A 25859-nucleotide genomic window follows, 5' to 3' on the forward strand; every position below is an offset into this window, starting at 1 on the left:
CTGGTCACATGTCTGTGACCACTGGCTCTCTGCTGAGGACCTCCAGGCCTCCTCCCCTCCTGCCTGTCACACACTCCAGCCATGCTGGGCAACCCCAGGCCCATCACATCTGCACCCTTTCTAACAGACCGTCCCTCTGCCTAGACTTTTTCCCGTCCACTTTCAACCCTCAGAACTCAGTTCAGCACCACCTCCCCAGAAGTGCTCCTGGTGCTCCCCCAGCTCTTGTCCTCTCTTGGTTCGGGCCTGTCCCGTCACACTGATCTTTTCACACGCTGTTGCTGCACAAAACAGGGAGCTCCTACTGTTTAGGTGTCATCCTGATCTGTCTTTGAGACTCCAGAACCTAGATCTGTGCTTAAAGCACAGAAAATGTTTGTCAAATGTAAAAATTAATGGACATAGTGATATCACGTCATTGCTTTCTTGAAAATACCAAAAAAAAAAAAAAAAGGCAACGAAAAACTACATATGTAAAATCACATCAAATTTAACTTCAGCATGGTATTTAAGTAACTAACTCAACTATCTCAGAAAGAAACCTAGTTTTTTACCTAGGAGAAATCTGCTTTAGAATTTCATTATAAAACGATTCAGGCTGAGGGCAGGCCCCGTGGCGCACTCGGGAGAGTGCAGCGCTTGGGAGCACAGCGGTGCTCCCACCACGGGTTCGGATCCTATATAGGGATGGCCAGTGTGCTCAGTGAGCACGGTGTGGGCGACACCAAGCCAAGGGTTGCGATCCCCTTACCCGTCACAAAAAGACAAAAAAACGATTCAGGCTGAAGGGAATCTAGTCACATAAAATCTTATTCCTTTAAAGTTTAAATGGTAATAAAAATATGTATATGCTCCAAAACACTTTACAGACATTAACACATCTGAGCCTAACAAAAACCCAAAGAGACAACAGCATTTCCGAATCCAGCCTTTGTCCCGTTTGAGAGATTCTCTGACAGTAAAGAGCAGACTGTGATGTCCGAGGGCAAAGTTCTGCCCTCTTTGATCAACCAAATGACCCTACAAAGCTGTGTTTTGGGTCTGGATGGAGACGGGCCAGGCCCCCTCTGCATTCTGGGCACTCACATAATTGGTGTGCAGCACAGTGAAGAACTCGGGGTTGGTGATGAACTTGACTGCCGGGGACTGCAGCAGCAGGGTGATTTTCTGTGAGTTCACTGGAGAAAGTGACCCTTCTCTCCTCAGATCTGCAGAAAGTGAAGCAAAGCCACAGAGCACTTGGGGGAAAAGCCATTCACAGACAGTACTTCTCTCTCCTCAGCAGCAGCAAACAATGTCCACCCACCCAGCTGACCGTCATTGTTGACGGCAACATGACCAGGTGCCACATCACGCCAGTCACGAAGCGTCACTTCCTGGCGGAGTTCCTGCACAGCTTCAGTCTGCCTCAAGTGCTCCAGCATCTCCTCCCTGTCCCAGTGACTTTTCTCCTTTTCTCTACAAGTTGCTGACCACAGCTATGACAGATTGTCTGCAGAAAGGGCCAGTTCTCCCTTCGCTGTGTCGCATGCTCTGCAGTGGCTCAGCAGCTCCTCCCCTGTTGAGAGGCTGGTCTGTGCAGAGGGGACACAGTGATGGCACCACAGCTCTGAGTCAGGGCTTCAAGAGCCTGAATGTCCTCTCTCTCTAGCATCCCTGCCACCACCGCAAGAGGGAGCTGGGGCCAGCCCGCTGCAAGAGGAGAAGCCATGGCAAGCAGGGACAAGCCGCCCTGCTGAGGCTTCCTCAGACCCACCAGCCCATAGCCAAGTTGACGACTGCCCCAGATGTGTGTGACCCCAGCAGCAGCCAGAGTGGCCAGCTGAGCTCAGCTCGTCACCAACCTACAGAACTGCGGGCTAAATGCAGTGCTGTGAGTCTAGGCCAGTACACTTTGGGATGGTGTGTTACAGTGAATGCAAACTGATCCAATACCAAACCCAGAGATAAATTTTCTGTTCCTTTTTCCTCATATTTCTTGACCGTTGTACCCCATCTCTCTCAGAAGGTCAAACAAACAAACTAATAACAGAAAAACACAAATTAGTCTATTTAGTTAGCATATCCGGCAAAGTGAATAGAATACAGGCAACTTAAATTGCTGGAGAAACTGTGTACGTGCATTTAAAAAAATCACGGGAAAATGTCTAATATTCCATTCTAGCTTAGCTAGCTGAGAAAATCAGTCTACCATCATTCAACCCAATTTAAAAAGAAAGTGGATTATTAGGAATGTCACTGTGATAATCTTGTATCATTACAGGTATGAAAAGTAGAAGCCGGTCTCGTGTCTTTGAATTATCCTCATCGGAGTTCCACTCGGGCAGATACAAAGAAATGAAACCCGGGAAAGCCAGGCCCCGATGGGGCCGCTACAGTGGGTACAAATGCTCTTGCTGGTTCTCAGCACGGCCTCTGCAAAACCTCTTCGCTCCCTGGGTTCTCAGGGGGGTACGGAATTTTATTCTAAATGCAAACAAGTAATCATCCTAGTGTTGTCAGGTGGCTCCTTTGACATTGACTGTGAATTTGTATTGCATGTGTTACTTATAGGCAGAAAGTCTTCAGGACACCAACAAATACATTTACATAACAACAAATGATTAAAGCACGAAAAAAGCAGTCTTGATGCACCAGTACCGTAGCCAACTCAGCCTGTCCCCAGAGTTCATTGGCTTTGCTGTCTCTGCACGACCGAGCCACGGTGGGGGCTCTCTTTACTGTGGGCGCACCTCTCCTGAGCATCCTGGGGAAGCTCCACTCTGCCCTGTCTGCAGCAGGGCACCTGCTCCTCCTCTGCCTGTCCTGTCCTCTTAACCAGGAGTAACCACTACCCCACCAGGCAGGGCGAGGGGCTCTCCCACTTCTGCCACGCAGCCATCCCAGGTGTCTGGGGGCCCCTCCTCCAATACCTAAGCTCGACTGGGAAGATTCGGCCTCTGAGTCGCTCCCTCCGCCTCCGCCTCCTCCTGCTGGGACTTGCTCACTGCTTTGGCTGCCAGAGTCTTCTTCAGGCCTCTCTGTGGCAATGGTTCGCTGAATATTTTGATACCTTTCGCATTAGAAAACAGAAAGACAGACGTTAACTTTTGTTTGTTTGCTTACTGGAGGCTGATGCCCTGAAGCAGATCATTAGAGAAGTCTGTAAAGAATTGTCTTGAATGTCAGGAAAGAAATGCTTATAATTCCCACAAGACAGCCAAAACAATCAGCAAGACAAGTATCTCAGGATTATTTTACTTCTTTTCATTTTTCAAGCTATGGTGAGTTTCAAGTACGGTGACCTTCAAAAAGTCAACACAAATAATAACACACAAAAAGCCTGTTCCCCGTATTACACTAAATCAGGCTAAGTCTACACTAAATCAGGCTAAGTCTACACTAAATCAGGCTAAGTCTACACTAAATCAGGCTAAGTCTACACTAAATCAGGCTAAGTCTACACTAAATCAGGCTAAGTCTACACTAAATCAGGCTAAGTCTACACTAATGGTTTGGGAAGTAAATTCAGATGTTACAACTAAGATATCAAATTATCTCTACATTACTCTTAATAAGTTTACAAACTGGAATAATACTTCTACCACCCATTTTTGCTTGATAGGTAATTGATACTGTTGGGCAGTGGCTGTGGAAATATTATACCTAAAAGCATGCTGGCTGACAAATAAATATTTTCTGCTGATTCTAAAGCTCATTTTAGTTTTCTTCCTGAGCTGGGGATTCAGTTGGCCAGCCAGTCAGTCACTTTGCCAGGTACTAAATGTTTACTAACCCATCTAGTGTGCACAGGCTCTGTGCTGGACTTCCAGGTCAAGGAAGGGTAAGAATAGGGTGCTGCCCTGTGAGCGTGCACATCTGTGTGGCACGAGGGGGGCTGGCACGCAAACCACACCTCTAGCCACGTGAAGGCGGTCACAGCATGTGAGACGTGTGTGGGACACAGACGGCAGGCACCTGAGGTATATAAATTTTGAAGTCGGAATATGAACTTATCTGGAAGCTTGTAAGGAAAGAACTTTTTCAGGAGAAAACAACCTGCACAAAAGCCGGGAGCCCTTGGGGGGTGCACAAGCAGTGAAAGGTCGCAGAGGGGAGGAGGGGAGCCCCTGCAGGACTTGCTAAAACGGGCTGCCAGGCCCACCCTGGAGTCTCTGATTCCAAGAATCTGCATTTCTGACTAGTTTCCAGGTGATCCTGGTTCTGCTGGTCTAGGGATCAACTTTGAGACCCACTGCTCTAGGGGATGGGGAGCTGCAAAAAAAAGAGAGACAGGGACAGATGTCCACTGAGAAGGATCCCCCAGCATCGGTGTGGAGAATGACTTGGAGAGGCTCCTGGGCAGGGGGCAGCAGGGAGCTCCTTTAACAGTCTCGGCTGAGAACACTGAGGGCCTCCACCAGGCAGGTGCGGCAGGTCCTGTTGGCTTTCTAAGCATGCTGCTGGGGGAGGGGGAAACACCCCCCAGTTTCCCCAGATCAGCAGAGTCTGCCAGCAGGATCCTCACAGACATTTCCTAAACCACCTGCCCTGGAAAGCCTGCTCTGCTAGTTCACGAAATTCTGTAGGTGACCTCCGGCCAATTCCTCTCTGCTCCACTCTGCTTCTCTCCCTCCGAGCAGCCTCTCTCCCCTCCCTGAGTGACCCCTGTGTTGTCTGATGTCTCTCAGCCTACCAAGGCAACATGACCAGGGATCAGCGTCCCTTTTCCTCAGGGCACAGTGGGGATGAGACGAGGTTGAATTCAAGAGCTATTGAACAGTAGAATTTGTCACACTGTAATGTTGCAAGGAGACTCAACGGGTTCGGGGCCTGACTGGATATGGAGGTTGAAGAGGAGGGAGGAGACAAGTGGGAACCTCAAGGTTTCTGTTTAGACCAGGTGAGCAGAGGTGCCAACACTGAGAGAGCGCACGCAGGAGGATGGCGCATGAGGGGAGAGGGTGTGAACGTGCACGTCACTCAGAGGTCCTCAGGCCATGCAAGCCCAACATCCAGGGGCATGTGGCGTGCGTGGGTCTAGTGCCCAGGAGAGTGATGTGGGATGGAGGGAGGGCTGGGGAGGAGGAAGGCGGCGTCAGTAGCAGGGAATGACCAGGTCTCCAAGTGCAATCGAAGAAGTGGGTGAGGTGGGCACACTGCGGCACAGACAGGCTTGGCGGCAAGACTTCTGAGGCCTGGTGCCCCGTTCTGGCCTTGACCTTACAGAGGAAGCTGTGGGCAGTGCGGTCTCCAGACCACCCGCAAGACAGTCATCTGGGTGGTGGTTAAAAGGCCAGAAACTGAAGCAAAGTTGAAATCTGTGTTTCTAATGTGTACTTTAGGTAGTATTATTTACACCCAGGTCTGGGAATCACTGGCCCACTGGCTTCCTCTTAGTTTTATTTTATCTGCAGAGACTCCGCCACTCACTTCTGACACTTGCCAGAAGACACCTTCTCCTGTGGCAGTTACCGTGAGTGGTCTGCTGAGAAGGCCTCTTCCACAGACGTGGAAGGGAGGAGTGAGCCGTGATCATGGAGTGCAGAGAGAAACATCTGTGTTTGTCTGCTGCCTGGACATGTCTGCGGTATCTGCAGTCGGAGGTTGCGGGGAAGGTGGGGGAGGCCTTCTGTGATCTTCTCCCTGCTGGAACTCGGGTGACACAGCCATTCAGGAGGCAGAGAGGGCTGGGGAGAGACTGTCTGAGCAGGCAGGCTAGACTGGGGGTGCACGGGCTGCCAAAGACTAAGGAATGCTAGGAGCATTCCCCTAACGACTTATGGCAGGCTGCATTTTCCCAACATGGCTTGATAGCATTTTTGGTACCACATGCTCTTCTAGAACCTATTACTCTCCTTCTCAGAGATGGAATCGATGTCCCCTCCCCTTGGATCTGGGAAGGCTCATGGCTCCCTTGCCTATCAGACTGCAGCATAAATGATAGTTTGTGATGGGCCCAGCAGCCACTTTGTGAGGCAGCCCAGTCTCATGGAAGGCCCCGGGGAGGTGTCTAGGCTGATAGCCCAGCCAGGAGCCAGAGCCACCTCCAGACACGTGCGTCTCCAGCCCCAGCCATGAGATACCCTGAGAGAGCACTGCCTTGCTAGGCCCAGTCAGACCAGAACCATGAGCAATACTGATAATGATAATAATAAATGGTGGTTGTTTCATACCACCACGTTTGGGGCAGTTGCTCACTCACCAATAGATACCCAGAACAAGGCTTAGACAAATGTCAGGTCGTAACCTCTCTTTTCCTTCCCAAAGCACTGTAACCACAGCAGAACATTTTAATGGTAAATATGATCTTATTTGGTGATGAAAACATCAGCAATGTCACAAGCTGCTTCATGTGTCCTCAGTTGGACCTGGGTTACCTCATGCCTTCCCAAGTCAACAGCCTCAAACACCAGGTGCAAAGCCCACCCTGATCTTCCCTGAAGCACGCGGCAGTTTGGGGAAGCAGAGCGAGGGTCTGACAGGCACCTCCTGCAAGGGCAGTGCCGTAGCCTCAGGGGCTTGCCCTGCTTCAAAGAGGGGAGGGGGAACCAGAAAGCCAGTTCTCTTCCATTTCATCAGGAATTATGTGCCAATGTCCCCCATTTTTTTTTTGCAGCAAAATATTAAATATTTATAGTATATAAAGGGCTCATGGAAATTGGTAAAAAAGTTCCCTAAAATATTTAATTTGTAAATGGACACATACACACACTAACACACACAAAACACAAATAAGAAGAAAAAGAAATCCAAAACCAAGCCAAATCGACCAACAAACAAATAAGGAAAACTCAAAAATACAAAACAGACAACTCACATGGAAGGAATAAAATTATTAAGAAAACCTTATGTAAATGAGTTGAGCCTTTCTCCAGAAAGAAAAACATAAGCAGTACTTAACACTAAGAGCACCTCTTAAATCAGCAAAAGCAAACCAAAAGACAGATGTGAAGCTGCTGTTGTTGGCAGAGTGAACCCAAGAATCACTTCAGAAAATAGTTAGGCATTGATACCAAAAACCCAAACCCCGTTTCCCTAGACCTGCTCTCTTGGGAACAGAACCCTAAGAAAACACTCTACCATAAGGCGATCTTAACATTCAACAGGCCCTTGGTGGCTTTATCAAAAATAGTGATAAAAGCAATAAGCGAAACATTCAACAACATGAGGAATTAAGTTAACTAAATTACAGCCATTAAATGGGATACTATACAAGCATTCAAATGTCTATCTGAAGACTATGCAGCAATATAAAAATGCTGACAGTGTGGTAAGTGGAAAATGAATGTAGCACTAACTGTACATTACCATTACAACCATGTAAGAATTGTGCATGCATGTGGAATCAAAGATGGATACATTTTTTAAAAAAGCTAAATCCTTGGGGTAGTAGGATTGTAGAACAGTTTTTTCCATTTAAAATTTCTATTTCCCTTATAACAATTTTATAACAAAAAAATCAAACTTTAGTTCATAATTTAAAATAATATTTATATTTTCCACTTGGTCAAAACATTTTTGTGAAAGTAGAGTTATTAACTCTGGATATTTGGGAAGTATAGGACCTAACTCAGGAAATGGTCTTGTGCTGAGTGCTGCTAAACTTCTGCTGCACCAACAGTGGCATGCGCACTGGAGAAATTAGGGCCCCGGAGGAGAGAGTGCCCGCCCTGCTGGGAGGACCCTGGGAAGGTGTCCATGCAGGACATTCAAGGCCTGCAGGCTGAGGACAGGTGTTCTGGGTGGGAGGCAGGCAGCAAGGGACTCCTCCGCAGCAGGAGCATGTGGCCAAGCCACAGAGGCCTGAAAGAGTGTGCCATGTTTGGGGAGTGGCCAAGTATGAGCCCAGTCACTATGCCGACCACAACAGCTTGCAGGGTGCTACTGTGCACCTGCACTTCTCAGTGTGCGTCTCTTTGCACAGACACATAATTGGTCAGGAGTCAAGGGAAACTCCTGTTAACACTGAGAAATAGTTCTGTATTGCTGAGACATAGCAATCACTGTAAATGTCTCCTGGTAACTGCAGGTCAGCAAAAAATGGCCTTGTGTGTGGTCACGTGGGAGATAGATAAAGACCAGTAGTGTGCTTTCGGGGGGCTGTGTTGTCACACCAAGAATCACAGGAAGCTTTAAATCTTGCAAGCGATAGGTTAAGGTAAGTATTGAAAAGCCTGGATACTTATCTGAAGGTTATCTGACCTTCCATAAGTAGGCTTTTTCACAAGATATAAGCACTTTCTCAAAATGTCTGGATAGACACTGACATGCAACTTCCTATTCAGCCAGGCCTGCTCTTCCCCAGCATGCTCGGTTCCACTGGAGAACACAGGAACTCACCCATCACAGGCTGCAAAGCTCCCGCAGTGGCCTGGTTTGGGACAGGTTAGGCCTCATTTTATATTGTACAACCTACCCGTCATGACAAACATTCACGGATTTCTATGCCACGGTTCAAGGTCCTTCCTTCTGCTCTAGATTTATTGTCTGGCTGTCTCTAGTGTCAAACAACGCCTCTTGTACACACAGCCCGATCACACTCTCCCCTGTTTCTCAGCCTGCTGAACAATTTCATCTTATTTTTCTGGCAAGATCTACCCAGAGGCTAATTCTTGCCTATGACAGTCTTGCCATGTCCTCTACAGTTTTAGTTACAGGAATTGTGTTGTCATCACCGTGCAAGGACTCTCCCATGTATTTCTGGAGTGTTGGTGTCTTACGGAACCGGGTTATCACAAGCTCTTCCCTGTCATATGCTTTGTTTCTGTGAGAATGGTTGTAGAGAAATATGCTGCCAATGAAAAGCCTGTATGATTCTCCTTAATGACTAAAACACTCAGCTGCTGATGGGTGAAAATGGAAAGCAAATGTCTTCCAAGTGCTCAAGCAATGAAAGAACGCTCTGATGATTTTCACCTAAGCATGCTCCTCTGTGTACAACAGTAACCAGAAGTTCAACTGCTTGTTTTCATGTGTTTTTAATAGTAAAAAATTGCCCATTTTTTTTTCTGGCTGATAGAGTTAAGTTTCGAAGGCATTTGCAATCAATAGGTGTCTTCCCCAGACCCAGTTCTCTCTTCTTTTTAGCCCCTCTCCACTTTTCCTTTACCTTTGTATCTAACATGCAGACAAGATGGCCTGTAGATAAATCACAGCTGAAGTCAGCCTGCAGTTTGCATCCTGGCAATGAAAAGTACCCAATCCCCCACCTTGGTCTTAAGGAACAAGATGTCAGAGATGACACTTTGTCCCAATGTGTAGTGGATTGAATTATGTCCCCCAAAACTCACTGAAGCTTGAATGTGTCCCCCAAGTTTTATGTATTGGAAACTTGGTCCCCACTGTGACTGCTAAGAGGGTGGGAAATCCTATTATGGCAATTGAAAGGTGGGGCCTTTAAGAAGTGATTAGATTGAAGGACTGTGCCTAGTGAATGGATTAATAATGGTGGTCAGGGGCATAGTTCTGAGGGCCTTAAAAGTAGACGACAGTCAGGTTAAAAACAAAATGACAAAGTTACAAGTTCAATGGTGAGGGTCTAGTTTTCAATGAAATGATTCTCAAAAACTGTTTTTAAATATTTCTTTTTCTATGATGAAGGCTTTTTAAGAATGATTATTAATGGACATATAATAATTACAGGACCAGGACAGAAATGCATACAGTGATTTATAAGACAGTTTTTCTGCAGGCAGATTTTAGATTTTGGTTTGTTTGTTTGTTTTTGGTGGCTGCCTGGTATGGGGAGAGGAACCTTTAACCTTGGTGTTATCAGCACCGCACTCTAACCAACTGAGCTGACTGGCCAGCCCCAGCTTTTAGTATTCAGACGGAACTCCACCCTTGCAATGTTCTTCCTTGTTTTTCTGTGTCCTTTTGAGAATCTTGTGATGCATGTGAACCAATCTGCCAGAAAAGATGTGCATCCATGTGTAATTCTGCACACAACTTCTGGAGGGCTCTGGAGTACTGACATCCTTGGTGAATACCCTGAGGGCAGGTACATGGGTCCATGGTTAAGCATTCCTGTTTTCAAGCCTGGGCCATTAAGAAGTTCTGAGGATTCCCCATCTTTAAATGATACTCTGTCTTAACTTGTCTTCTGCGACCAAATTCTAAATCTAGCTTTCCAAGTACCTGCTATGAATGGGTTTCTTAAGATGCTTAGTTTCCAGTCTCCTCATAGAATCTGACCAGAAAAGTGTAAGAGGAGTTTCTTTATCTGCCATTCTCCCCTCACTGTGGTTTACAGGAACTCATTGCACACTGATCACCAACCGCCTGTTGAGCTGCTCCATCTGCTGGATGGACCCCGATCTCCGCATCCCATCTGGGGTGGCTGCTGCTGTCGGACGCTGCCAGGTGGTCGTGCGGTTCACGTGGTCCACATAAAAGACCCGCCCGTGGCTGTCAATTCGAGCTTCCCAGTCTAGTGTTTAATAAAAAGGCAAAAGGAAAAATAAGGACAAACTACTGACCCGTGTGAAACAGATCCCACTTCCAGGTCTTCTGCAGGTAGAACTCACCGTTGGCCAGACACCACCCACTGCACCTGCCACAACTTCTGGGGCACTGGCATGAAATTAGACATTCTAAAAAAGAGCTTAATAAACTCAGATTCTCTGCTCGGCATTTTAAGCAGTAACTGTAGTTCCTTGGATATGATCTATGCTAAAATTCCCAGGATTTCTAAAGAGAAAGCCTAATGCTTAAGTTATTTCTTTCTCAAAAAATCTTGTTCGCTGCTCAGATAACAGCTGGGGATCAGTGGAACTGTCCCCCAGTGACAGCAGACACGGTGATGCTAGAGGACTCTTTATTTGCTAAATCTAATGGAGGGAATAATGGCTCTCATATCAGAACCAGTTTAAACTACAGTCCTAAAATACTGTAAGTACAACTTTAGGTGACCTCGATCTAATGTGTAGCAAGCTTCATTGATTGCCCTTCCTGTTGAGCAGATGAATGGGAGGATTTTGATACCTGTCATTTCAAAACACCCTTTTGATAAGCTGTAAATTCCCAGCACATATTCAACCTACCTGTGCGTGCCAAATATCTGACTCAAACCAAACCAAACCAATAACAACTATTAACAAACATCAAACTTTTAAACACCTCTTTGCTGATAAATAACCATCCCAAACAGCAGAGGGAGCCCGAGATACAGATAAATTCTTTTGCTTCCCAAATTGAAAACAAAGCACAACAAAAATGAAAACCAGAAGGCAGAAGCACAGATGATGCACTACATAATCCATGTGGGAGCTGGGGTGGGGAGAAGGGAAAGACTGACAATGAAAAGAGCTGGAAGTAACGTTTTCACATCTGAGCCCAACATGCAGAGCAACGTTTGCTGTGACAAATGAATGGGCAAAACTTTCCGAGTTCACGCTCAAAATGTGGTGGAAGCAGCAGCACCATGAAAAAGTGAGGCTGGAAATGAGTTAGGCTGAAGAAGTAAAAGCAAAAATGACTGCAAAGGGAGGAAAACCATTCAGCCTTTTAAATGAGAAAAGCCGCAGCTTTTGCAAGTAGGTCAGATAGTAACAATTCTGTTGAAAAGTGATCATTCAGGTAATGACATAGCAACTCTGGATTTTTTTAAATGAAGAAATATATTTGGTATATATATGGCTTTATAAGTACATGGTATATCTGTTTGTGAACATTATGGCTTATGTCTGACCTGAGGAATTGCCAAACAATGTCCAATGAGAACCAAAATACCAGAAAACACCAAATTTAACTTTATAAAGACAAACTGAAGAAAAAAATGTGGTCAGATTGTATAAGTATGTTCTAGGGGTTTTGATTAAAATTGACTATTAGATAATCCAGATATCAACTGTTAGTTGTAAATGTTAATTAGCTCATTCAAAAAATTGTGTCTATGTGTGATTACTAGGTAATCTTGATCCAAAAATTTTGAAATTTCAATGGTTCAGTGCTTTTTCTTGAATCCTATATGACTGTCATCTAACCAAAAATGAGCATTGATGTTTGAAGAGCACCGTGCTATTTAACTTAAGAGGACAAACTCCTTTTAGCACTTACTATGAACTAGAAAGTATGCCATGTCCTGAGGACACAGAGCTCAGTAGCACATGTCCTGCCCTCCAGGTGCCCCAGGAAAGAAGGATTCTACAGACATAGTTCCAGTCTCATGAATTCTCTAAGGAAAAAATTAGAGAGTGAAGCAGTGATAATGATAATTTCTCACCACAAGTTTCAGTATTTCTGAATCACTCATGGAAAAGGATGGAAAGCCAGCCAGCCTGGCTCTTTTATCAACACATCAATAAGTGGGGTGCACGGTGCTCATTACACTCTTCTCCTCAGAAAATAATAGTTAAGTGTAATAAAAAATTATGAGCATGTTTTCTGCGTTGTTTTGTAAAGAATTTACTTTCACATATTTTATAAGCAAAGAAAAAGTTTCCATGTGAAATGTTGGGCCTCAGCATGACCTGAGGGACTCAGCACGGTGGTGCCTTCAGCTTGCCTGGACACTTGTCTGGAGCAGGGCCTTCAGGTGCTGGGCTGCGAGGCAGGGCAGGCCAGGTCATGTGTGGCTGAGGACTAAGTTACACATTTTCCATGGGGTCTAAGAACATTGTAGAGCCTAAGAATCTATCACCTTTAGTTATTACACTAACAAAAACCTGTAAAATAGTACACTTAAAAAAATTTTAACAAATGCAATAGTGTGCGTGTATATAGGCTAGACCTTTCTCTTGAACTTCTGAGTCACACATCCAATTGTCTTCTTGACATCACTACCTGGACGACATCTCACATCTAAACTGATCAAAAGCAAGCTTCAGATCTTTTCCATCAGACCTGTTCTACCTGCAGCCTTCCGGTCCCATCTCACCTGGAGGCAGCTCTATCCTTCTAGGTTAAGACTCTTAGGTCTTTATTGATTCCTGTCTTTCTCTGATATCCATGTCCAATCTGTCAGCAAATCTACCTTCAAAATAAATGTCCAGAATCGAAATACATCGCCCCTCCTCCCACCTCCACTGCCTCTGGCCCTCACTGGCTCACTGAAGTAATCTTATGCTGGGTCTCCTTCCCTACACAGCAATCAGGGAAAACCTTTCAACACCTAAGTCAGACAATGTCAGTTCTTCACTCAAAACACTACGCTGTGCCCCTTTCATTCGGAATAAAAGCCAAAGCCCTCAAGTGATCTACAAGGCCCTGCGTGTGCCTGACCTCATCACCTGCTGTTTCCCCTGCTCACAGTCTGCTTCAGGCACCCTGGTCCCCTTGCTGCCCCTCACACCGCCCACGTGTTTTCACCTAGGGACCGGGGGTGGCTGTGCCCTTTGCCCGCAAAGCTCTTCCTCCCCATCACGGGCACGGACAACCCCCTCAGCTCCTCAAGTGCTGCCTTCTGCTGAGGCCTGCTCTGACCACTAGCTTTAAAATGAAAACTAGACACTCCCACATGTGCTGAACCCCCTGACCCTGTCTACTTTTGCTTCCCCACAGCACTTATCACCACCTAATACGCTGCACTAATCCCTTATTTATTATTTTATTGTCATCCGGCTCTCACTACACTGTCAGCTCCACGAGGACAAGGATCTCTGTCTGTTCTGCTTGCCTAAAACAGTACCGAGCACAGAATAAGCATTCAATAAATATTTGTTAAATGAAAGCCTATTAGCAATAAAATCAATGTATTATTTGAGATTATCTAAGAAAATTCATTTGGTGTGATTCAAAAGCTTCATTTGGTAGGATTCACTAACAACTTCCCTAACATGTCTCAGTGTTGTGTGTATAGATATTTAAAACCTATCTATCTGGAGAAATTTGTTTTCATTATTGGAAGAGGTTATAAAATAGACTTACGTTCAATTATTTACAGCATCTGCATATATAACTAGTTATTATTATTGCATAGATTAGAGGTCAATTAATGCATATATGCCTTGAAAGGTTATTTGTTGTGGAGAAAGTGTCCCCTTCCTGGAGATAACATGTTATAGATATTTTTCAGATAAATGGCAAGTAGAGGTATTTATAGTGACACTGGGAAATTTTGCTATTTGTTTATGGAACATCCATAAATAGTGTATAAATAAAGAAAGAAATCATGCATCAAAAGTTAAAGGACATAATGTTTAGCTTGACCCTACAAAACAAATATGGTGTTCCTTTAATTTAGTCCACATATTAAAGATGTTCCTTGTTTTGTCAATGATAAATTACAGCCAAATAGGGAGAACAGTGGTGTGTTCACGCAAAATACATCACATTATCAAGAACAGATGAATTAAGAAATAAGTGGTTCCCCTTTGGAAACCTAATGTAAGCCCAGGAAAAAGTATGTACAGAAACACTGGTTTCTTGCATTCTGGAAAGATTCTGCAGTTGTAAAATGTACCAAATCTTAAAATTATCATTGCTTAAAGATCAAGCCTAAATCAAATCAGAGATGTTCTAGATTTCATGCACATATGTGATGAAAAGTGAATATATGACATCTGGGGTGTCAGTTCCTTCTTGTAAATTTATTAAATGGAGTATTAGAAGGCTAAAGCTGGAATGACATCTAGAGACTAGATATACTCCAAACCTAGCAGATGGGGACATTAAAACTTTATTTTACAAATGGAAGGACTAAGTCTCTGAGAAATTAAATGAATTTCCCAAGTTCAGATGACTAGTTAGATCATTATTGATTACACAGTAAAGTTACCAGGAGAAAATGAGATTGAATTCTATGCTAGAGATAATGTTTTGCCTGGCAATCCCTAAGAGCTGCAAAAGAAATGCAGAGCTGTTACCGATAGATACAGGTAATAGCCAGGACAGTGCAAGTTCACGTGCCCTGACGCACTGAAGTTAACTACGTGGAGATGCTCGTGACATAACAAACAAAACAAAAGTGGAGAACAACAGGGTTAGGCTATCTTGAACTGCTAATTTTAAATATAAAAAAGTAATATCAGGGACTTAAGGGTCATGAACGGTTTGCAAGGACTAGTTGAGTCTTGCAAAGAAATGCTCTTCTGAAGTTGAGGGACCCTGAAAACTTTGGATTATCTCTTCCAGATCAGATGCTGAAACCACAAGTCAGAAAAACACGAAAACTAACTTTGATAGTTGTTGCTATTTTGGTTTTTGATAACAGTTTATGATACAGAGTTGGGGAAGAGTTTGGATGTTCACATACAAATTCATACTGACCTGTTTAGACTTGATAGGAAGAATAAAGACATAGATTTTAGAAACTAAAGCTTACTTGGTGGAAGAGGCTCATCGATTGTAGGGTAGTGATGGTGTTCAGGCCTCAGGGAAGGAAGCTGGCTTACTGGCTGGGAGTTATGGAGCATAGGACATTCACCTATGGACAAGACAGTCAAGACATTCAGATTCACTCAGTGCTTTGGCAACGTCATCAAAAAAGCATGACTGTAAAACAAACTACTATAAGAAACAATCCCCAAAGAGCGGGAAACCTATTTTTTGTGTTCGTTTACTACATTCACAGTCATTCACGAAAGAGGGAATTATTTTTTTTAAAAAAAAGAAAAAATCCAAACCCTTCATGACTAACCATCTGTCCGTACGGTCCAATACATAGGATCAGAGTCTGATTCTGCGACCACCTGAATTTTCTTGATAGGGAGGTGGAATCAGAAAGGAACATAAGAGGGAAAAAAAAAAAAAAAAAAAAAGCAGAGCCTGATTTTAGCCCAGCAAAGGAAACAGGCCTGCTTAGCAGAAGTGCAGCATTTGTGAGGTCCCATTTCGGGGACTTGTGCAGAAGTACACCTCCTCGTTTGGATAGGTTGCATCCGAGGGCTGCCAAGAGGCTGTTTTTCCGATTTTGTTTTGTGTAATGAAACTCTCAGATGGTGCCTTTCTAAGATGGGCCAAGGAGCTGGTGGGGCCAAGAATGCAAATTCCTGTAGTGGGGAAGCTAGGGCTGGGGTGGGGAGCCAAGGTGCTATAGGATCTCAGGACTATTCTGGATTATTTTAAGGAGGAATCAGACAAGTCGGTGCTCTGGAAAGAGAAATGAACAAGACACAAAGGATGTAGATAAAAAGCAGGAAGACTAAGACAGGAAAATTAGAAACACAGAAGAGGGATAGGAGGAAGAAAGACAGACATAGAAGAAATTTTAGAAATAAACATATCCACAGAATGCATGCCTCAGATTATTACAGACATAGCTCATACTGCTGTTAGTTCAGACTCATGGTGAACTGAACAATGTTCTAAAATGGTGTTCCAGTTTGGATGTCCTCAGGCGCGTGCAGTAGCCATGTAGGCGGGGGGCCTACAGCACCAGGTGTTAGGGTCACATAATCACAGGCTGTTGCTCTTGATCTCTGGAGAGCTCCAAGGGCCCAGGACACAAGACAGCCTCCATGCAGACTGGCTTCCTCCTGCCTCACACCATGCTGGTTTTCTTGCAATAGCCCTTCCTGGCCAGAGGACAAAGGTCAGGCCTTTTCCTTCCTCTGCCCTCCAAGGCTAATGCCAATAGAAAGTGTTCCATTATCCTTTGGGTCAAATAGGAGGGAAACTGTGAGGTGAAAATCTGTCAAGTGGTTGAGATCTTTGTGGGATCTCAACCTGAATATTTCATAGAATGTCCACAAATGGAAAGGATGATTATTTCTTCTGACTCTTGTTCCATAGAAATGATTAAAAAAAAAAAAATTAATTAATTAGGAAGGAACTTAGATGGGTTTAATTTAGTGGTTTAATTCCCAGAGCTAATTGGTAACCAAAAACAGAGATGTATTCAGGACCCTTTTAAATGCTAAATATACAGTATAACGTTACTTCTTGTGCAAACTCTTGTATGTTACTCAAATCCTCTGGGTCCTTGGAGACTCTAGTGCAATCAAGGGAGGTGCCCTCATGCCAGCACCAGTTCATTGTGCACAGACTGCTGTTTCAAAGGTGGGTTCTGTGTTAAATGGATGTCACACATCTGTTTTTATATGTTTAGTGTCCAAAATTTAAAAAAAAATGTACAGTTGTTATGTCATCAGCTGTTGCATTTTTAACTTAGTTTCTTTAAAAACAACACTTACCTTGCTGTAATTAACTCAGCCAATCAGGTTAATTACTCCTCCAAGATAGTGGAAATACAAAACTGTCCACTGCTTGGGGTTAAAGGAACCGATCCCCCCTGCTGTGAGCCCCAAGCAAATGCAATGATGTGACTGACTCGTCTCTGCCACGTGAAGGATGGAGCACACTGAAGCAGCAAGCAGTTCTGCTCCGCGCGGGGCTGTGGCCCCACGCAGTTCTTGCTCAAACAGAGCAAGTGCTCAGACCTGCTAGAACATCAGACAAGGAAACCTATTCCTCAGCTAAGAGTAAGTGGAATCCTTTAAAATTCTGTTCTGTTTGTAAATAACATGACCAGATTATAGAGAAAGTCTGCCTAGAATACTATTCTAAGCAAAGTGATTTACACCAAATAATGTGAACATTTTCCCTGAACACAGTGCAGAGAATGTAAATTCAAAGGATTGTTTTGGATGCTTTATATAACACAACTTTAAAAGTTAGCCTCATTGCTTATCTGCCTGGAAGAATTCTCACTTGGTGAGAAGCAGAGTGATTTATAGTATCATCTCATTTAATTCCTCCAATAACCCCTTGAGGTAGATTCTACACTTATGTCCATTTCGCACCTGAGGAAACTGAGGCACAGAGTAGTTAGGTAACTTGGTAAGGAAGTGGTGGGACTGAATATGAAAAAAGGAGGACTGCCTCCAGGGCCTGAGCTCATAACCACAACATTATATTGCTTTTTCATTCATCTGCACAAGGTTTTTAAAAACTATTTTAAATTAAGCTTTAAAAAAAGGAGGCCTTTGTTGAGGGAAAAGAAAGAAAAAGTAGATAAAGAGTGCTAGCTTGTGTTGTTGTCTGTTTAGACTTATGATGAACTGAACTATGTTCTAAAATGGTATTCCTCCACAAATTGCTGCACGCTCATCTTGTATGTGGTCATGTGTACAATAACTCTACCTAGCTAAAATAATGCAGTTCCTACAGTGAAAGGATTCACAACCTTTGAAGTCATAGTAAGGGGGCACTAGCGACTCTTATGGAAGCAGAGGGCACCCCTGCATGCACATGTTGAAGCCTTGCTTGCTTGGGGCATTTGCTCTCAGGAAGCCTGGTGGTGAGTGAGGGATGGACCCACAGTGCAGACACCATTAGCTCAGGGACTTTCTAGGGAGGTGGGGGAAGACGGGCCTTCACTGGACCAACAGTCCCTCCCAGGAATCTTCATATTTCCCCTTGTAACTGCCACAGTGAAGCACGTAGGTGCTTCTTAATCTTTTCTGCATTTACAGTCTGCAGAATTCAGGAATTTAGAAATTTCTTTAGAAACTGCTTTGCAGAGATTTCCACTATGGCCCTGAAACACTTTTCTGCTGTATTGCTACCCCTTCAAGGGCATGGACAGTATCTTTTCTTGCAAAACATGCTTTTATATAAACTTATACTGAGCCAATTTTCAATTAACCATGTGTGGATTATCTTCCAACAGGGGGGGCAAAATATCATATAGGCTAAAAACGGGTTGTATGGCTCTGAGCTAGGAACAATTATTATACTTTTAAATGCAATAATAATAATAGTAACTTTTGGTGAGAACAGCTATTTGGTTTTGCCTCATGAACCACAAAACCTAAAATATTTACTATCTGGCCCTTTACAGAAAAAGTGTGTCGACCTCTGGCCTGAAGCATCCCTGCCAGCTCCTGTGTGTGCCCTTATATGTGGGAATCTCCAAATCTCTTCATATTGTATTATTTTTAGTTGTGCTGTAATTATCGAGTAACTTCCATGCGTTATCTGATGCCAATCCACCATCCCGTGCTCAGCACATAGCATTTGGTGCTCAAATCGTTCTTGTTACAGAAAGGAATTTTCCAGCCCATTCTCAGTCCACATGGGTGCCTGTCTCCCGTGCCTGTCTCCATGATTTTGCCTGTCTCCCTGTTTCTTTCTCTCTACCAATTTCCTGAGCTTCTTCTCACATGTGCCACCTTCCCTCGCTCCTCCTTTCTCTGAAATACAGAACTGGGCATTGATGCATACTTAAAATTACATTTTTTATGCTCACTTTAGTTCCTGTTCAAACAAATTTGTAGGCACAGGCACTTGTTTAGGTGCTGAGAATTTGAACATAGAGAAGACACAAGTCTGGCCCTTGGTGAGCTTACAATCTAGAGAGAATACCACCGCCTTCTGTTTGGAGGCTAATTTAAACAGCAGAATAGCAACACAGCAGAGTACATATTTTTTTCTTTTAAAACAACCGAATTATTTCATATTGTTGTACAGCTTTTCAGTTTTTTCCCTTATGCCACCGTCACTGGAAGATCGTTGCCAATCCTGGATAAGGAAATGCAAATTGTTTTAATATATGATTCCACAGGCATGACTAAGAAGGAATGTCTTTGGTTAAAACACGGAATACATTTTAAAACTAACGGTGGCATCTTTTGGATTAGAATCATATTTGAAACAAAATGATTCATGCAGTCACATTATTTTTTCCCTTCCATTAGCCAAAACAGCCAAAAACAACAACGACAAAACAAAACTAACAATAATAACAAGAATCGAGCAGACAGAAAATAATGACAAATATATGTCGGCTACACATATCCATATGCACACAGACTGGTTAAGCCTAAAACAGAGGTAAAAGCTGTGCTCTTGAGCTGACGTTAACATTTATTGCTAGTGTTCAGTATATTTTGGAAGTCAGCAGGTATTTGCACATCATCCGCCTAATGTTTATGATAGATCATTTCCTGCTTGTATCATCTGACACTAGTTTTGGGGCTCTAGATGCCGTCAAGACTAGGAGGACAACACGCACACTAGACAGTTCTGGTGGTTAGGCTGACAAGCACGCGCACAAGTGCACGCTCACATCCAACTCGTTGCCGTTCCCGGCGTGCATCTGAGACAGTGCGGTGTCACCTACTCACAGTCATCTATGTTACATACACATATATATGCACAAGCACACATCTATGTACAAGACAGGCATACATGCAACCCCGTTTGAGACTGACTTCCCCTGTCCTTTGCAAACCATGTTGGTGACAACTGTGTCCCCCTGCTGGTCCTATCTCACTCTGACCAGGTTTGAGGTCTAACCTTCTCTCCGATTGCTTGGACCCGCTGCTGGGGACTCCGGGCCGTCGGCGGCTCCCGCCAGGCTCCCGCAGAGGCCGGCGGGCTCCTCCTGCCACGGCCCAGCGCCGTTGACGGACTCCAGGTCCAGCTCGGGGCTCTGCACCGAGTCAGGCACCGACTCGAACGCGCTGTTCTCTTCGTCGTCGTCGTCTTGCGAGGAGAAGGCCGTGCCCTCGGAGACCTTGGCGCTGTCCACGGAGGGGAAGCGCGCGTGTCCGGCCAGCCGGGGGCCGTGGTAGCACGAGGGGCTGTAGCAGGACGTGCTGTAGCACGAGGAGCTGTAGCACGAGGAGCTGTAGCACGAGGGGCTGCAGCAGGACGCGTCGCAGCCGTCGCAGCTGTGGTCGCCGCCCTGCCGCGGGCTGGAGTCGCTCTCGCTCCCGGTGCTGGGCGGCGCGTCGCCGTCCGGGGCCGGGCCGGGACCGGTCCCCGCGGGCTCCGCGCGCTCCCCGGGCAGGGCGGGCAGGGCGGGCGGGGCGGCGGCCTTCTCCGAGGGGTCGTCGCGGGCGGCCTCCGCTGCGTCCTCCGGCTCGGGGGCGCCCCGGGCAGCGCGGGCGGCGGGCAGGCTGTGCAGCAGCGTGTGCACGCGCAGGTAGTGCGTCCGCGGGGTCTCGGGGGCGCCGCAGGCCGCCGCGATCACCGTCTCCAGCTCGGACACGGGCAGGGAGCACGGCCGGCTCTTCCGCTTCCCCGACGCCCGCAGCGGCAGGGGCGACGCGGCCCCCCGCTCGGCGTCCTCCGGGACCCCCGGCGCGCGCTCCTCCTCGCCGCTGGCGGCGGCCGCCCTGTCGTCCGGAGGCGGCGGCGGGGGCGCCTCGTCGCCGGGGTCCAGCCCCTTGGCCGGCTCTTCCGCGCTCGGGCCGGGCGGGGGGCTCTCTTGCCCCGCGGCCGGGAGCTCCTCAGCCCCTTCGGGGGCCACGGAGCCCGGGTGGTCGCCTGCCGCCGCCGGCGTGCCCGCCGCCTCCTCCACGGGCCGCGCAGGCTCGTCCCGCTGCAGCTCCGGGGCGGCGTCCGGGGGCTCCTCGCCGCTGGCTCCCCCCAGGCTGCTCATCCGGACGGCCTGAGCTTCCGCCGACGCCGGCTCGGTACTCTGGGAGAGCTCCTCATCGTCGGCTGCAAGGAGAAAAGTGTGTCATTCCCTCCAGGAAAGAGCACTGGGGTGTCCTCTGCGCTGCCAGGCACGTGGGCTGGGCTAAGGGATTTCTGCGTTAGGATATTGGGTGCAGGGATTGGCGAGGGTTTCCCACTGGCCAGAGCGCTGCTGAGGCATTCTGTAGGAATGAGGGCTTGCTATGTTAACGACAGTCTGCAGCCCTGGATATGTTTCGGAATTCTGTTTCAAAGGAACTCTTTTTTTTTTTTTTTTTTTGGCCAAAATGCCCAAAGCCTAGTATTACCCCAGTTCTGGGCACATAGTAGGTGCTCAATAACGTTTGCTCCATGGAATGACTTCCAGAGATCGGGTGGTGGTGACAGTTCCTTGACGATCCCTGGCAAAGTTAACTACTTGTTCAGTATGTTTCCTGTGGCTTGGTCCTGCTGGGTGGCAGAGTGGGTTAGCTAGGTTCTCAGGCAACTAGAGAGAAGGAAAGGGCTGGGTGATGGATGGGGGCAACCACAGCCTTCAGTAGGTCAGACTGGAAGGTGTCCAACATTCGGACCTCATTGCAAAAGAAAAATGAGCATGGTCTCCACACCAAGCAGCCACTGAAGGGACAGCAACCACTGTTTGTCTCTGCCTTCCCCTAGCTGCTCTACTGGATCCTCGCCAGGTGTGACCTTCCACATTAACATGCCTAGTGCATTTTACTAGTCTCTAGTCAAAAAGAAAAAAGAAAAAGAAAAATCCCTCTGGTGAGCCATAAAGCTACACTGAAGGAACAGTCAGTTTTATTCTCAAAACACAGAAAATGGCTGAATTTGAAAAGATAAAATAGACATGTGTTTTCTTACGGCCAGAATTGTATATTGGGCATAGAAAAATTCAACTACAGTTTAATGAGTGGGTAGCTATAAACTCCAGACTCTAAGTTCTAAAAAGATTCATTAACATGGACAGAAACTCATAAACGTGGCCTAGGAAGACATAACAGTTCTCAGCATGATCTACACTCGGTACAGGGCTGTGGGAGAAAAGCTATGGTGGAATTATATCATTCTTATTTGGAAATACAGTTTTGGCATGAAAAATTGAACACTGGATGATTCTGAAGTTTTCTGTCTAATTTATATATTTTTTAATATTCTCGGTGATGTTGTAAAAAGCCATTGAACAATCATAGTTCCCCAACAAAACTGGCTAGTCTGTATCCAGGTACCAGGTAGAAAGAGATGTTTCACACTCATTCATTCATTTACTCGCTCACTCGTTTGTGTGATGGTTAAACACCTATTGAGCATCTCCTATGTGGGTGCTGGAGTCGAATAACAAATAAGACATAGCTGCATATCCACGGCAACCTCACTGTCAACCCTCATGCACTGTCTAACCCTCTACCTTTGGGCCCCAGAGTGAAGAGAAACCTCTCTCTCACTCATGGGGGTGGTGACCTGGCTCCCAGAATACATCACTGGCTTCTGGGCCTCAGATGTGTAAGATAAAGAACCACAAAACCTAGGACATGTCTGCTAAGAACCATGTTTATTGTATTTTAGAGAAAAAAACCACACTATGACACTAGCCTAGGACGAAACATGAAGTTCATGCTGAAAATACCTGGGTGGATGGAGGAAGTGATCTCAAATCGGAATTGCAGCTGTCCACTCACATGATCTGTTGGGAGCCTGCGGCCAAGTGTGTAGCTGACCACCCTATCCCTAGAAGGAAACAAGCACCATCACAGATCAGGTCAATATCTCTCCTCTTAAAGACCATACAGTGTGCTTTCTGTGCCAACGGGTGAGGCGGGCAAGCCCAGGGAAGCCCCGATAATAAGAGGTGATGATTGGCTCAGGTCTATATGGGACAACCCTAAGATAAAAATGGGAAAGTACATGTGCTCAATGGCAATGCAAAACTGAAGGAAATCCTTATCGAATATTCTAGAACAGGAGTCAGCAAATTACAGCCCATGGGCAAAATCAGGCCCACCACCTATTTTTGCATAGCTTGCAGGGAAAAAAAGCAAAAGAAGAGTAATATTTTATGGCATGTGAAAATTATATGACATTCAAATTTCAGAGTCCATAAATAATAAACGTGGCTTATTGGTGCACAGCCACGTTTATTAGCTTGTGTATTGTCTGTGCTACCTTCATGCTACAATGGCAAAGTTAAGCTGTTTGGACAGAGACTATGAGGCCTGCAAAATCTAAAATATTTAACACCTGGCCCTTTACAGAAAAAGTTTGCCAGACTGTGTTTTAAAGCAGAGAGAGAGAAAGAGAACAAATGGAGACATGAATGTCCTTTTCTTCCCTTCCACGTGCATTCTTCCATTTTCCAAATATGCCCATAACAGTGGGCAGTGTCCACAGGTACACATAGAATGTCTAAGACAGGATGTCTCACTTGTCACTGCAGAGACGGTGGAGTGCTATGGAATGGCACCTCCTGCATGATTGGGAACACAAGACTCGGGGGCTTGGGTCACTGGCCTGTGGCTTCCAAGTATTCCAGCTGCAGGGCTCCCACACACACAGACCCCCAATCTCCACCCTGCACTCCTGCATCATCCCCTCTATCCACTAAAAGCAATTTTTTCATTACTAAAAAATAACTATCCAAGGGGAATCACCCTGAAGCTTTGCTATTATATTTCCATCAATAATATAGCTTCAGCAGAGTAAATTGCCCCCTACCCCGGATAGGAAAGTACTACCTTGGGGTATTCAGGAATTAACAAACCCAGTGTACCCAATAATAACAAAGACATATTCCCAAACCAATTGTTACTCAGATGATTCTGTATTCATTCCATCTGTGACATTTAAATAAAAAGATAAATCATTGGGTAGTGGTGTGAGTGTTAATGTTTCTTTCTACAAAGAACTGGCATGTGAAACAAACAACATATATCTCCATGATCCACTGGCAATATTTTTCTTTGATAAGTCTTGGCTCAGTGTTTGAAGCTCCTCAGAAATCCATTAAATAAAGCATTACATGGAGGAAAAATAAGATGATTCACAATATTTTGTCTACTTAGAAAGGGCCTTGGTCAATATTGTGAAGTAGGTTGTGGGGAAAATAAAATAATTTAGTCAGGCTCCCTGGAAGCTTCCTATAAACAAATTGTGTGTAGGTGGAGTTAGTGTGCATGGTGCACCCGTGTATCTTTCTAGTTAATGTTTTTGTGTGTTCTGCAGTTTGTGAAGCAGGCTGGAGGCAGAGAGCTCCCGCCTAACAATAGAGCTTGTTTACTCTGCTGGCAGCTACTCTGGTTCAGTTTTACTTTGGACTTTGCTGGTAGCAGTTGAGTTTCTGAGTTTCTCTGTGGACTGCTTAGCTCATAGTGTTGTGTGTGCTGAATAAAGACTATTCCTTCTTCAGCCAAGGCTCCAAGGACTGCTTTGTCCAGTTACTTAGCTTGTAGACCTGCGTGTGAAGGGTTTGTGAACGGGCTTGAGGGGTCTGTGAACTTCAGACCCTAACCCTAGCTCTACAATTGGCGGAGTTGGCAGAATTACACCACAATTGGTATAGTCTGCGACAGGATTCTGAGCAGGTACAGGAGCCAAGAAGCCCTTGGAAAGAGGAGGAAATGTGGCTACTTTTGAACATGTTGTGCCCCATGGCCACTTTCCTGTTGACTGGGATCTGCTTGCTGCTCACTGCACTGCAAGTCGGCATAGACCAGAAAACCCCTTGGGAGGTGGAGGAAATGTGGCTGTTTTGGAGTGTGCGGTAACCAGTGGCCACTTTTCTGCTGACCGGAGCCTGGCTTTTGCTCACTCTGCTGCAAACTGATCAAGATTTGAAGCGGAAAGCAGAGTCGTTGGCAGATGACGTGCAGCTACTAGAAGATTCAAAGTAGAAAGCAGAGTTGTTGGAAGCACGGATGAATGTCCTGGAGGATGACATGCAGCCACTGGCCACTCCAGCTTCTCATATCAGGGAAGACAATGAACCCAGTGGTGAGTTGGGGGAGACTGTGTGTCCCCAGGCACGACCTGTCGTGCATCAGAAAATGAAGTGTGAGCAGCCTATGGGACTGGGTGGACAACCAGTGGGCAATCCACAGGTGACCCAATTTACCACATATGTCCCATATACCCAGGTTGAGTTAGTTGACTTGGGGAGACAGTTTTGGCAGAAACAGGGGGAGCCCCTGGCTGTTTGGCTGTTGCATTTATGGGACCTAGGGGTAGATAGTGTGATATGCTCTGGTGAGGAGATGGAAAAATTAGCCTCCATCACCCTGCACCTGTCCCTGAGGCAGCAGCTGCACAATAGCCGCAGGTATGCACAAGGGCCAGGGAATCACTCCTTAATGGAATGGGTGAATGCAGCTGCCCGAACCCTGTGGGCAAATGCTGGAGAACTGCCCAAGATTGTTAGTAAATGGCAAATGTATGCTGAGTTAGTTCAAATAATTCCAGAGCTGGGGACGCAGCAGTCCATGTTTGATGTGAACACTTGTGGCCCAGATGATGAAGATTTTACAGGCAGCATGAGAGACACAGTGCTTCAGAATGCCCTTTCAACGTTCTTTAGGTCA

The 25859-nt window shown here is 45.7% G+C and overlaps 1 protein-coding gene across 1 annotated transcript in view; it reads right to left on the reverse strand.

Annotated features, from left to right (window-relative positions):
• HECW1 (HECT, C2 and WW domain containing E3 ubiquitin protein ligase 1) overlaps window positions 1-25859 on the reverse strand; it is a 241863-nt gene that overhangs the window by 104166 nt on the left and 111838 nt on the right. Inside the window, exons 7-12 of the mRNA XM_063114547.1 lie at window positions 22916-23016; window positions 20161-21312; window positions 15245-15346; window positions 10261-10411; window positions 2913-3052; window positions 1087-1208 (exon numbers count right to left, since the gene is read on the reverse strand). Of these exons, the coding sequence (XP_062970617.1) occupies window positions 1087-1208; window positions 2913-3052; window positions 10261-10411; window positions 15245-15346; window positions 20161-21312; window positions 22916-23016 (1768 nt within the window). The remainder of the gene's footprint in view (window positions 1-1086; window positions 1209-2912; window positions 3053-10260; window positions 10412-15244; window positions 15347-20160; window positions 21313-22915; window positions 23017-25859) is intronic.

Source organism: Cynocephalus volans, chromosome 11 (genome assembly GCF_027409185.1).
Source record: "Cynocephalus volans isolate mCynVol1 chromosome 11, mCynVol1.pri, whole genome shotgun sequence".
In the NCBI taxonomy this organism is placed as follows: Eukaryota; Metazoa; Chordata; class Mammalia; order Dermoptera; family Cynocephalidae; genus Cynocephalus; species Cynocephalus volans.